This window comes from Archocentrus centrarchus, chromosome 8 (assembly GCF_007364275.1).
Source record: "Archocentrus centrarchus isolate MPI-CPG fArcCen1 chromosome 8, fArcCen1, whole genome shotgun sequence".
Classification (NCBI taxonomy): domain Eukaryota; kingdom Metazoa; phylum Chordata; class Actinopteri; order Cichliformes; family Cichlidae; genus Archocentrus; species Archocentrus centrarchus.
Genome location: NC_044353.1, coordinates 5,165,781 through 5,178,283, shown reverse-complemented (window position 1 = coordinate 5,178,283; position 12,503 = coordinate 5,165,781). Strand labels below are relative to the sequence as shown.

At 42.5% G+C, this 12,503-nt stretch overlaps 1 protein-coding gene across 3 annotated transcripts; it reads left to right on the top strand.

Annotated features, from left to right (window-relative positions):
- Positions 1 to 101: 101 nt before the first annotated feature.
- Positions 102 to 12,385, top strand: map2k4a (mitogen-activated protein kinase kinase 4a). Of its 3 annotated transcripts, XM_030735687.1 has the most exons (13): positions 102 to 524; positions 1,356 to 1,391; positions 2,288 to 2,320; positions 6,525 to 6,627; positions 6,716 to 6,890; positions 6,993 to 7,112; positions 7,200 to 7,319; positions 7,414 to 7,465; positions 7,547 to 7,674; positions 10,084 to 10,161; positions 11,221 to 11,369; positions 11,493 to 11,538; positions 11,650 to 12,385. In XM_030735687.1, the coding sequence occupies exons 1-13, from the start codon at positions 389 to 391 to the stop codon at positions 11,761 to 11,763; spliced, it is 1,290 nt and encodes a 429-aa protein (XP_030591547.1). In that variant the 5' UTR covers positions 102 to 388; the 3' UTR covers positions 11,764 to 12,385. The 3 variants fall into 3 exon arrangements, with proteins under 3 accessions (XP_030591547.1, XP_030591549.1, XP_030591548.1); XM_030735689.1 differs by lacking the exon at positions 2,288 to 2,320 and having other exon boundaries at positions 6,537 to 6,627; XM_030735688.1 differs by lacking the exon at positions 2,288 to 2,320.
- Positions 12,386 to 12,503: the final 118 nt, after the last annotated feature.

Here is a 12,503-nt window from a genome sequence, read left to right as displayed (position 1 = left end):
TTTATTTATTGCCAATTGTAATTGAGTCATTAAATTTAATTAATTTAATGACGTATTTATTTATTTCATTTTGGCACTTTTAACCCTCCGCACAATGGGCGTTGACATGGCGGTGTCACTTGGTCAGCTGATTGCGGGTCGTAAAGCCTCTTGGATAGCCAGTTCAGTTAGCCTAGCTTGGCTGGATGTTTGTTTTTGTTAACGTTGGTACGGAGGTGGCCTTTAACGCAGACCAGAAATTTTAAAAAGCTTTAATAATTTAAGGCCTTTTCAGTGCAGCTGCCTGCTCGTTTTTGCGGCTGTTAGCGCAGCAGCCGTTACGGTGGCTGGTAGGGAAGGGAGTGAAGTTGCTCTCCGAGTCTCTGCATTGCAGCTCCGGGCGCTGCTGATGGAATTCAAACACACAACAATGGCGACTCCCAGCCCTAACAACCCAACAACACCCAGCAGCAACAACGCAGGAGCAACGCACCAGCAGCACCAGTCCCAGTCCCAGCACATTACCACCGTGAGCAGCATGCAGGGTAAGTGGGAGGCGGTGGGAAAACATTGGCGTGAAGCTGGAGGTGGGCAGGGGGGGGCGCGTAGTCTGCTGCAGTGAAGGTTAATGTTAGCGGGGCTAGCCGTGGGCGGCTCAGGCTACTCCCAGGACTGAAAAATATTCCCAAGGGAGCGGACTGGCATTCCCTGCAGGCAGGAGAGCTGTTATTTTCGAGTTCACCAGTTAGAAACATTCATCTCTTATTTTTCTCCTATTGAGTTAAACGTCCGTGTTACCATTTTGATATTTTGTTGCCCTGTTGCATCCTGTTTTCTATTGCCCAATGTCGCCAAATTCCACTACAAAAACTGCCAATTTTAACTAGCGTCGATATTTCTTCATCTCATATTAGCCTGTTAAAATATTTATATTTGTAAATAACACAGAGCACGAAGGCACACTGTTCGGCCCAGATTAGGGCTGTGTCTCGAAATGCATTTGGGTTGCAGCACCCTTGATATTCAAAATGATCTTCCACACGTACACAGTGGCTTGCACCTCAGTTATGTTACGTGTGCTGACTTCATCTAAACGCCCCGATGATTAAGAATTTTCTCAGAAGTCATGCTTCATTTATTGTATGCGCGTGGAAACATGTAAAAGCAGGTTAAATAGCTGGACTCATCGTTGCAGGTTGGTTTATTTCCATGCATTCTTTACAGATTTATTAAGCGGTAAGTTTATGCAGTTCAGTGCAGCTCGTCTCAGTCAGCAGTGAAGCATCCAGACCAGGCTTTCCCAGCACCACTACACCAAAATGCTCACCATGCTCTGTGTGTTTTTTGTACAAACACTGTCTCATTTTAACTTTCAGAGTCCAACACCTGCTGGAGATGTCAGAGTGAAACAGGTAGCTACACCCTTTCTTGACTCAGTAGAGTCAGATAAGCATATGCATTTAAAAATACAGTTCTTAATCTGGATGGTAAATTCTTGGAAGAATTAAACACCGGCTACATACTCTGTTTTTTTTTTCTATTTTTTTATAATATACTGGTGTTAGAATCATGAATCTGAATATAGCTTTTTTTTTGGAATTAGGTTTATTTCACTTTAATGTAATTGATAGAAATGATATGCATGTTAATTTTGTAGCTGCCACCATAATAAAGTAGATGTTACTTTAATTAAGCCTAACAGTAGTGATAACATAATGTTTAAATGCTTTGACTGTCTGATTGTCAGATAATTGTGAATATAACATTCAGCCCTGATGTTTTCCTGTTTCTGCTTTCTTTTCCCTGACTGTATTTCATCTTTCATTTTAATGCTGCTAACTAACGATTCCTAACTCCTCCCGTGATGCTGATCGATGGTGAGCTGCCCCAAGAGGAAAAAAAAGTGTTTTTTTTTTTAACTGTTTGTTTTCTGTTGAAATCATTTCATGATGGTAAATCATGCTCACTTCCAGAATTTTTTTCTTTTTAGTTTTACCTGCAGCCTATTTTTTCCTCCATCACTGACTGACACCTCATTCTGCTCCAAGTGCTTGTTTCATAAAAACGTGTGCATGCCGGTGCATTGCCATCCAGAAAATGCATTTAACCTGCGATACATGCACCAGAATGTTTGACAGCTCAGAAACTAAAGCAGGGTCGGTTTTTGCAATTACTTCTCAGGGTTTTGGGTTGCTGGGAGGTTGAAATCAAAACTGACAAATCAGTCTGTCTCTTGAGGAATATAAGTCAGGCTGGCATATGTAAGGTGAAATGTAACAAAAATAAAAAGCTGTCTTCTCACCTCTAGGGTTTCAGATAAACCTGTCTGGAGCTCCCCCAAGTAAGCCAAATCTCTTTTGCTTCAGCACCAACAGTTCTCATCCCTTTGTTTCCGCCTGACAGTCTGGTATGGGGGAGTCTGTCCTGCTGTTCTTCACTAATCTGAGTCAAAACTTCTGATGGGTTCGAGTAGGCTTGTGCCGGTACCTGATGCTTTTGATATGACCTTCTCAGACGCTGGGATATGCCAGGCTACAGACACATGCAGTTATAGAAACGTGGTTTGTTGTCTACTTCAGGATTTCTGTGCTGCACAAAAAGGCTTTTATTTTTGTCAGACACAGTTCCAGGAAAAGCGTGTCTGTGCTCATCGGCACAAGCCTAAAATTCAGAGCTTCCATTGATATTTCGGCACGAGATCTCTCAACAGATCCCCCTCTGCCAATCGAGGAAAGACCAATTAAAAAGTGCAATGGAAGCTCTACCTGGCTGGTTTTCTGTGTGCGACTAACAAGCAGAAGTAGTGCCTGCAGTGTTACTTTTTTTTTTTTTTTTTTTTTTTCTTGGCATGGGTGCACTCCAGCACAGCACTTGCTTGTCGGGACAAAGTACACGCACTCCAAAGTTGTAATTTCACACAACACCTTCCACTGAAACCTAATGGAATTCCAGCACTCGCATTCCTGTGGTATTTTGGGGTGGAGTGAGCTGTCCTTCGATTCAAGGTGAAGTCAGAGCAGTTGGCCTGAGGAGCATGTTTCCATCCAGATATATTTTAGTGTTTTTGTTTTTTTCTTCTTTTTTTCCCCCTCGTCTCGCTCATGTTTACCTTTTGGGTTGGCGTGTTTGCATTATCAATGGAGGTGGTTCAAGCAGCATGCTGTATTTTTGTCTCTGCATCAAAATCAGAGCACCTGGGTTTTGTTTTGTTTTTTCCATTTACTCCTTTGGGAATTTGAGTCTTTAAATTCTCAGTTTTGCACAAACCTGACAGGGGACAGTCGTTAAAATTATGACTGTGAGAAACAAACAGTGACATGATAATTTCTCACTAGTTTTCATGCATAGATTGCATTCATCTGCCACTTTATTTGGCCTGCCTAATCTGAAGCTAATGCAGTCTAATCTACCAGTCCTGCAGTGAATCCTTCCTTTATGAAGATTATAATGAAGTTGAATTTCCTGTGGGCCCACCACCTGCAGGAGGAGCTTTGGGGATCGAGTAGAGGCTCTGGTGGCCTGATTCCTGGTTGCCCAAACAGGTGTAAGGGACATGGAGCATCATCCCTCTTGTGGAGAAAGGGTCCAGAGCTTGTGTGTGAGGATGAGAGGCGCAGTCTAGATATTGTTGGACTCATCTTAACACTTTGGAACCAATCTCCTGAAGAGGGGCTGGACTTTGTTTTACTCTGAAAGAGCAGGGGTGGGTGTACTCATAGCTGCCTGGCTTAAAGCCTGTATGTTTGGGTTTGCCATTGTGGATGGGAGGGTTGCTTCCCTGGACATTTGGATCGGATCAATTCAGTGTTATTTATATAGCACCAAATCACAACAAACAGTTGCCTGAAGGCGCTTTATATTGTAAGGAAAGATCCTACAGTAATTACAGAAAAAAACAACAAAACAACCCCCTATGAGCAGCACTTGGTGACAGCGGGAAGGAAAAACTCCATTTTAACAGGGAGAAACCTCCAGCAGAACCAGGCTCAGGGAGGGGATCACTTATGTATCAAACACCAGTTTGGTGTACCTGTCTGTGTTTGAATTCATGGGTGGATCATCAACCGATCATCACCTGATGGTGTCTAGGGAAGGATTATTGAACGGTCATGTGCATCCAAATGCATATTGAGGATGTTTTGGGAGCATCCAGGATAGTCCTTAGTCAGGGAACACTTATACTCCCATTTCCAGTGGAGCTTCAGCAGCACCCCAAGGGGGGCTGTAGAAGGCCATGTTCTGCACCTACTTTGCCGAAAGGAGCTGTCAAGCTGAAGGAGGTCCTGTCAAGCTTGGTTAGCTTGTCTGTGGTTACTGCAGGCAGCTGCAGGTACCACAGGGCCTCAAAGCTGCTGCGTTATACTGGCAGGTTTTTCCAAATTTTCATCAGTACCTGCAGTTCAAACACCTGTCTGTGTAATACGATAAAGTAGGTTTCCCCGAAAGTAAACCTTGTCCTGTCCATTTTAAGGAGAAGTGATGTTTTAGATTATTAGCCATGATCTAGTGTCATCATGGAGATGTCTGATTAGTCCCGACTTCATTCTGCAGCGTGACAAAATGTTAGAACAACCAACCTGCCAAGAACCTAAAAAAAAAAACATCCAGAGGAAAGGTCATCACTCAGAGATGTATTCAAAGATGCTTTACATGAATTAAAAAAGTACATCATGACTTTATTTAGAAAAGCCCCACCCTTTGCTATGTATTAGTGGTACAGCTTAAAGATATATGTGAGTTATATTACATTTTACTGGATGGAGGTGACTGGCCGCCTTTTTAAAAAAAAAAAAAATTACTTTAATTTTCTTTGCTCTGGTGAGGGAGGACTAAATACACGATGCATACCACTGAACGACCTTCTTGAGGGAGGATTTATTTTGCAGGACTGCTGCATTAGACTGTTTTGGTTTTAGCTAATGATATTAAACTGGCAACTGACTGTACACCAGTACTGATCTACTTTTAAAATTGCAAAAGAGTCAGCAGGGTTGCTCACTGGCAGGATTTTTTTTTTTTTATTTGTGCGATTAAAGTAACTGTATTCAAAGAGATATTCATGCACTTGGTTTACCAGGCAAAATTTGTAGGGTTTTTCCTGCATACAAAAGAGTTTCTGGCTGTTTCATCAAAAGAAAATCATGGCTGTAACAAAAATATATAAATATTAGGAAAATGTACAGACATTTGGTAATCAACATAACTCATTGCCTTCTGTTTGTAGCTCAGTCTTGCTTACATACCAAGTCAGCTGGGAAAAACCCCATCTATCTGTATTGCAACATAGAAATATTAGAAGTTGCAGAAAAGCAGGATTTTCTGCTTCCTGTATAAAAACCATCTAATACTGGATGAAAGGATGAAACTTTAGACTTTAGAACATCATTATCATCTCAGCCTATCCACCCTATTTTTTAAAAAATTCCATTATCATGACATTTATGACAAATGTTGCTGGATGAGGGTGGTATACTTCCCATGAAAACACCAAAAGTAACTCAATGACCTGTAAATCTAAATATAAATAAATAAAAACAGCCCGCGTGAGTTCCCCAAATTTACAACTGGTGTAGTTTTAAGCAGTGATTACTTATTAAACTGGAAAAGTTTTACATTTGTTGGGGACTACTTTGAGTGGCGGATTAATCTAATTTTACAATGACAAATAAACCACAGTGGGTGTGTTCGTGCTAATGCTGTTGGGCAGTTTGAGACTGCGTGCCTTCCCCAACGCTGAGAACGGTTTCCACAGCGTGCATGAATTGAGTCTCTGGATCCAGGCGGATTTCTGGATCGATGAGACAGATTTATTCACGTCTCGGTTCCAGTTGGATACAACATCCATGTGACTAAAAGCATGTGACCTAAGATGGTACTACTGCATGCATTGTTGTCTGATGATAAATACAGTGCAATAGATGTGCAAACCCGGAGCCTTGCAGTTTGTGAAGTGTTGATTTTTCTCTTTAATATTTTCTCGAGAACCTCAAGATGATGACTCCCAGGTTTTCTGATCCAATGCGATATGCATTTGGGAAAGATGCCCCATCTTGCAATAATTAAGAACCATTTCAAAAAAATCCTGGAAGTGCATTGAATCCAGAAAATAATCATTTCTAAATTGGTAGAAACCGTGTCATGCCAATCTGCCCGTAACTGTTTGAGTTATCCTGCTGACAAAGGGGAACGCTCGTGTGCTCCTTACTTTGGTGTTTTCATGGGTTTGCTGACATTAGGAAAAGCAGACAAAAATGCTGATATCAACTGGAGGGGCTAAAAAAATGTTCAGAGGCTTGTAGGTGAGTATTTTTTTTTTATTTTTTATAAATACACAGGTGATGCAGAGGTTGCCAGTTCTCATCCCAATAATCTATAAAAAGCATGTCATCTATAGATTTCAGGAGATTGGGATGCATTTAATCATCTGTCCAGTCCTTGTGTTGTCATTTTATGCTTGGTATCGTTTCCACTCACTGACCATTCTGTCATATGGGCTGAGTTTGGTCTTTCCTCAGCATCTGATTCATGTTCCTCCCCTCGGTCAGGTAAACGTAAAGCCCTGAAGCTGAACTTCGCCAACCCTCCGATCAAACCCATGACTAGATTCACACTGAACACGGCTGGGCCCCCCTTCCAGAACCCACACATGTGAGTGAGCGTTCCCTCCCGGGCTTGTGTCTGTTCATCGAGACCATCCGGTTCCTTGTTATTTAGCCGGCTCTTTCTTCCTCCTCAGAGAGCGGCTGAGGACACACAGCATCGAGTCCTCGGGAAAGCTGAAGATCTCCCCAGAGCAGCACTGGGACTTCACTGCCGAAGATCTCAAAGATCTGGGCGAGATCGGTCGCGGGGCTTACGGCTCCGTCAACAAGATGGTGCACAAGCCAAGTAACCAGATCATGGCGGTCAAGGTGATTATTTCCCCGTCTCCGTCTGTGCTGAAACCGAACGTGGGAGCAATGTTTGTGAGTCTGTTAGATGCATGTTTGAAACATTTTGCGTGTCATTTTCAGAGAATTCGATCAACAGTCGATGAGAAGGAGCAGAAACAGTTGCTGATGGACTTGGATGTGGTCATGAGAAGTAGTGATTGTCCTTACATTGTGCAGTTTTACGGTGCTCTGTTCAGAGAGGTGAAATAAAGTCACTTCATTACAGTGTTATTAATTTTTATGTCTGATCTCATACAAACAGGTAACTGAATATTTCTTGTGTTTTAGGGGGACTGTTGGATTTGTATGGAACTTATGGCTACCTCGTTAGACAAATTTTACAAGTTTGTATATGGCTCATTAGACGATGTGATTCCAGAGGAAATATTAGGAAAAATAACTTTAGCTGTAAGTTTTTTGGAAGTGTATTGCCCTCATTTTACACATAAAAGAAGCCTAATTATTGACTTCTTGCACTAAACCCTATTTTTGTATATTGCAGACTGTGAAGGCACTTAACCACTTAAAAGAAAACTTGAAAATAATACACAGAGGTAAGAGCACGCCAGACTTTTCCCGTTATACTGCGTGTGAACCGATGCGTGTCTTTTCACCAGCTGTGTCTCCTAACTCAGACATTAAGCCGTCAAACATCCTCCTGGACAGGAACGGCAACATAAAGCTGTGTGACTTCGGCATCAGCGGCCAGCTGGTGGACTCCATCGCCAAAACCAGAGATGCCGGCTGCAGACCGTACATGGCGGTGAGTAACAGGATGAGGTTAGCAAGGTAACGCTAGGCACAAATCGGCTCGAGTCCACTGAAAAAAAGCTCCAAAGCAGTTCCATGAAGGGGCCACTAAGTGATGTTGTATTTAAAGTAGCTAGAGAAAGGCTTTGTAATATACCCTGCAACATTCATTACAGGGTAATTGATAGTTTTGGGTTTGGGGATGGGACAGGCAATGAACCAAATATAGTTGGCAAAAGTTGCTTAACACAGTATGGTTGTTTATAATGAGGCACTGAGGAGGAAGAATTTATTTTATTTTCCCGCTCTAGGAAATGCACATGTTCTGGTGCTTCTGGTGTTCAGGTGTTAATATTTTCTGGGCACATTTTGGACCCTTAATACAATCAGTGGGGTCTGAATGCTGCCTGTGTTTCCCCTGCAGACGGCATCTACTAGCTGCAGTTCACCATCCTCTAATGGCTTGAATATTTGGATGTGTAGTGCTATTAATTAGACAAAAAGGATATTTAATAACCTCATTGTGATCTGGGAAAGGCTGATGAGTAATTTTTTTTTAATTTATTGGCCAAACAGCTGATAGATTCTGAGTAAAAACCATCACTGCTGCATTGATTTTTCTCAAACAGTGTTCTCATTAAGCACTCTGTGTGCACATACTTACGCGTGTCCGCGCAACACCAAACCTTTCAAAGAGGTGATCTCATCGTGACATCATCACTTGAGGTTATTGTTTGTCACAGGGTTACATCAGCTGGGGGCTCCTCCCTCTAACCCCCCCACACCTCCCATCCCTCCGGTTTCCATTCTAAATTTGGTTCGGCACTATCAGCGGTACGCCGCCTCCTCCGCACACGCTTGACTCTCCCAAAGGCCGATGCAGGGTGCTTCATTCATGACTCTGTTTGAACCAAAGTCACCTGGGAGATTCCCACAGCTGTGAGCTCAGAACGCAGGAATCTCAGCCCCAGTTTCTGGTTTCCAGCTGGCACACACAGCAGGTGTGTGACCGTCCTGCTGCTGGTTACTACAGGCTTAATGACGTAGAAAAAGAGACCAGCTGGGAAGCGAACACACACTTTACCTTTGGCGGATTTTCTTTTTTTCTGCAGATACAAGCTAGTGTTGATGATTAAACCCATGGTTAAAGCATGAATTTGAACCCCCAATAAACCACAAATATATCATTTTATTGTCTTATGTTGTTTAAAAGGTGTTTTTGTCAGTGAGGTTAATAGACGCAGCTTTAAGTATTCTGCTGTTATAGGTTTGCTCAAAGCATCATCAAGTTTAGTTTCTTAAGGTAAAGATGCAAATCATCTCACTGAAGAGGGAAAAGCATGCTAAATAAAATGCTTTCTAATAATTTCCTCACTAATATTGCTCATAGCAGCAGTGGTTGGAGAGACTAACGGTCTCCGGTGCTGGCAGGAGCGAGCAGCGTCTTTGCAGTAGTCAGCTGCTGCAGTGCAGAGCGTCCCAGTCAGCCGGGTGACATCAGCCTCTAATTCAGGCCTGTAAATGGGCCAGCGAGGCGCTTCCTCCTCTCAGTGCGGCAGCAGGAGATCTCTGCAGCCCTCTGACACACTTTGCTCCCGTGTCTGTTCTGTGCCTCTGTGACAAAGTGAAGGAGAGGTGGATTTTCACAGAAGAAGCCTCGTAAGGCAGGAGGGAGGCAGCGTGCTGAGTGTGGGCCTCAGAGCTGATGGCATCTTGTTGTGCAGGTGAAAACATGCCCGGAGGTGATGAGCTGTTTAGTATTCTCAGGGGTTGTTGATGTTGTTGTTGTTGTTGTTGTTGTTGTTGTTGTTGTTTGGCCCAGTTTGGGATTTGGGAACACCCGTTTCTTTCTTACCATCTTGTCTGAAACTTCACCAGGTATAAAAACCCTAATTTAAGGATTCCTTTGCACCTCCAAGTGTGTGACTTTCCTCTGTGGAGGCTCTGGGGGTTTCTTTCTGTCAATGCTGAAGAAAGACTTGAAGCTTTTATTGTTTTAAACCAAACAGTCAGAGTGACCTCTGGTGGTTTCTGAGACCTACAGCACCTAAAGTAAAATTTCCAGCGATTCATTATAGTGGAAAAGCTTTCAAAGCTGCATTAATGCCTTTCATATGGCTGCAAGACAAACTTTTATCTCTTATGATCAGAGTACAAGCCTACACAAGGGCTTTGTAAGCAGTTCTTCAGCGTACATGCTTCATCTGAGAGCATTATTTCAGTAACATGCTGATTGCTTCTTGTTTAAAAAACACACATGCAGTTATAACCTTTCCTAAATTTTTTCCTGGTATGTTTCCATCTCTAAAAATTCCTGAGATGAGCTTTTCTTTTCCTTAAAATCCTGTGTTCAGTTTAAAGATGCTCGCGTCTGTCTTGTGAGCTAAGTTTGTCTAAATCTGCTTCCTGTTTCTTTTGTCAGCCGGAGAGAATAGACCCCAGCGCGTCCCGGCAAGGTTACGATGTCCGCTCAGATGTTTGGAGTTTGGGAATCACACTGGTGAGTTTCAGCTCTCCTGAAGTCTCTTCATATCCTGAAAGAATCTATTATGATATAATCTTTTACAATATATGCAACGTGTGTAATATAACTTATATTACAATCTTTGCATGTTCTTTTGGTCCAGAAAATCAAGCACAGAGGTCTTCGTTGCAACAAACCCCCCCCTAACAAATGCAAACCAAGGGTTGCAAAATGACACATTAGGGCCACAAAGAGACTCTAAACTACAGTAAAAACAATAAAACCAGTCTGCTGTCATGGCGACTCAGTCAGTGGTTTTGATAAAAATTGGTGGGCTGATGAATAATGTGGCAGACTTGGTATAAAACCAGAACTTTCCCAGGAGAGAAGCAGGAGGAGGAGGTCATGTGATTCAGACCTTCTGATGCTGCTTGGTGTCTTCCTGGAGTTTGTTTCGTATGGTGCTTAGCGTAGCCTTTCTGTGTGGAGTCTCCACGTTCTCCCTGTGCTCACATGGGTTCTCTGTGGGTACTCCAGCTCTCTCACACAGTCCACAAACATCATTAGTTGGATATTTTTAATTGGCCGTGGGCATGAATGTGAACATAAATTGTCTGTCTCTCTTAGTTAACCCTGCAACAGACTGCGACCTGCCCAGGGTGTACCCCGCCTTTCACGGTGGGTGTACCCCGCCTTTCACGGTGGGTGTACCCCGCCTCTCACCCTATGGCAGCTGGGATAGGCTCCAGCCCCTCCTAATCTGAACAAGATTGATGGATGTTTGGAAGAAAACACAATCTGAGAGCCTCACACTGTTTCCACCAACCTTTGTTTTTATTAACAGTGCATACAGTGTGAGCAGTAAACCTGCACCACCATCACTGTTGCACGGTTTGAAGTTGATGATTTTAAACTATTAGCACGTTTAATAAACATTTACATATTTACAGTATGCTCTATTCTCTAAATGATGCATGCTCTATACAGTAAGTGTTTGTTAATGAATTAACCAAAATTCTAAAACTCTGCAGGAAATCTTGAGATTTACTCGTTTTACAGTTTCTTGTGCTTGAGCTTGTGTGTTACGTGTTTCAGTATGAGCTCGCCACGGGACGGTTTCCCTACCCAAAGTGGAACAGTGTGTTTGACCAGCTGACCCAGGTGGTGAGAGGAGACCCGCCACAGCTCAGCAACTCGGAGGAGAGGCGCTTCTCCCCCAAATTCATCGCCTTTGTCAACGTGTGGTAAGAAAAGACTGCTGTAAAAATGAATTCCTGCCATTTTCTAGACCGTTCTGTGTTCTCTTCTGCCCCCCAGTGGCTAAATCAATGAAGTGCTTCTGTTTTCTCTTTCATCTTCCTCTCAAGCCTTACAAAGGATGAATCAAAAAGGCCAAAGTACAAAGAGCTACTGGTGAGTTCATGTTAAATCACCATTAGTCTGTTAGTCTATTAGAAGGTCTTCTTCCAGGAATTTTGTATTAATGCATCCTTTTTTTTTTTTTTTTTTTTAAATCCACTTCAGAGAGATCCGTTCATTCAGATGTACGAGGAGCGCCCGGTCGACGTAGCAAGTTACGTCTGCAGGATCCTGGATCAGATGCCGGCCTCTCCCAGCTCCCCCATGTATATGGACTGATAGCAGGACAAAACAGAAACACATCCATGAATATACACCACTCTGCAATGACGGCATCAAAAAGAGATAACGAAGTAATAAAAAAAAAAAAAAAAAAATCCTTGTGTAAATTTGCTCAGTCCCCTTATTGCAGTGTTAAAAAGAGAATTGTAAAGCCTAAAAAAAAAAAAGCACCACATGCAGTAAAAGTGGTGTCCTTTCAGTCATTTCTGTATAATATATTAACGCACTTCTGTTTCTTTCTTGTTCACGAATGCACAGATGCACAGTCACTTAAATATTAATAGCAGCTGAATCAATCATGACTCATCTTGATGAGGATACATCTCAGTGATTTAGTAACAGTGATCTAAAGAAAAAAAGAAAACCTGGAACTTGTATTTATAGAACCAAAAATCACGGAGACTCTTCGACATACTGGAATCATGCTATTTGTGAAACGTTCCCACCTCTTCCATGTAATGAAAGCATCGTGTTTGGTATCTTAATGGAACTGTGCTTCTCTGGGTATAAAGCAGTTTTAAAAGTGCTGGTCAGAGTCACGCCGGACCCGCAGTCCGCTCAGTGCTCACTGTGCAGTGGACTCTAAGCTGATTTATGAATAAAGAGAGAAAACGCTAAAGGTGTGTTCTGTCTCTTTACTCTTACAGTGTCTGTGTGTTCTGCTTGGAACCAGGTAACCTGAAATATGGTATCTCAAATGTTTGATATAAACAACTGAGTAAATGAAGCAACTACAG

Bases quoted from the DNA above. Each gene is read 5' to 3' on its own strand.
- map2k4a (XM_030735687.1), top strand. From the start codon at position 389: ATGGAATTCAAACACACAACAATGGCGACTCCCAGCCCTAACAACCCA. The intron at 7,320-7,413 runs GTAAGTTTTTTG...TGTATATTGCAG, and splicing joins TAGGAAAAATAACTTTAGCT to ACTGTGAAGGCACTTAACCA. The intron at 10,162-11,220 runs GTGAGTTTCAGC...TACGTGTTTCAG, and splicing joins GGAGTTTGGGAATCACACTG to TATGAGCTCGCCACGGGACG.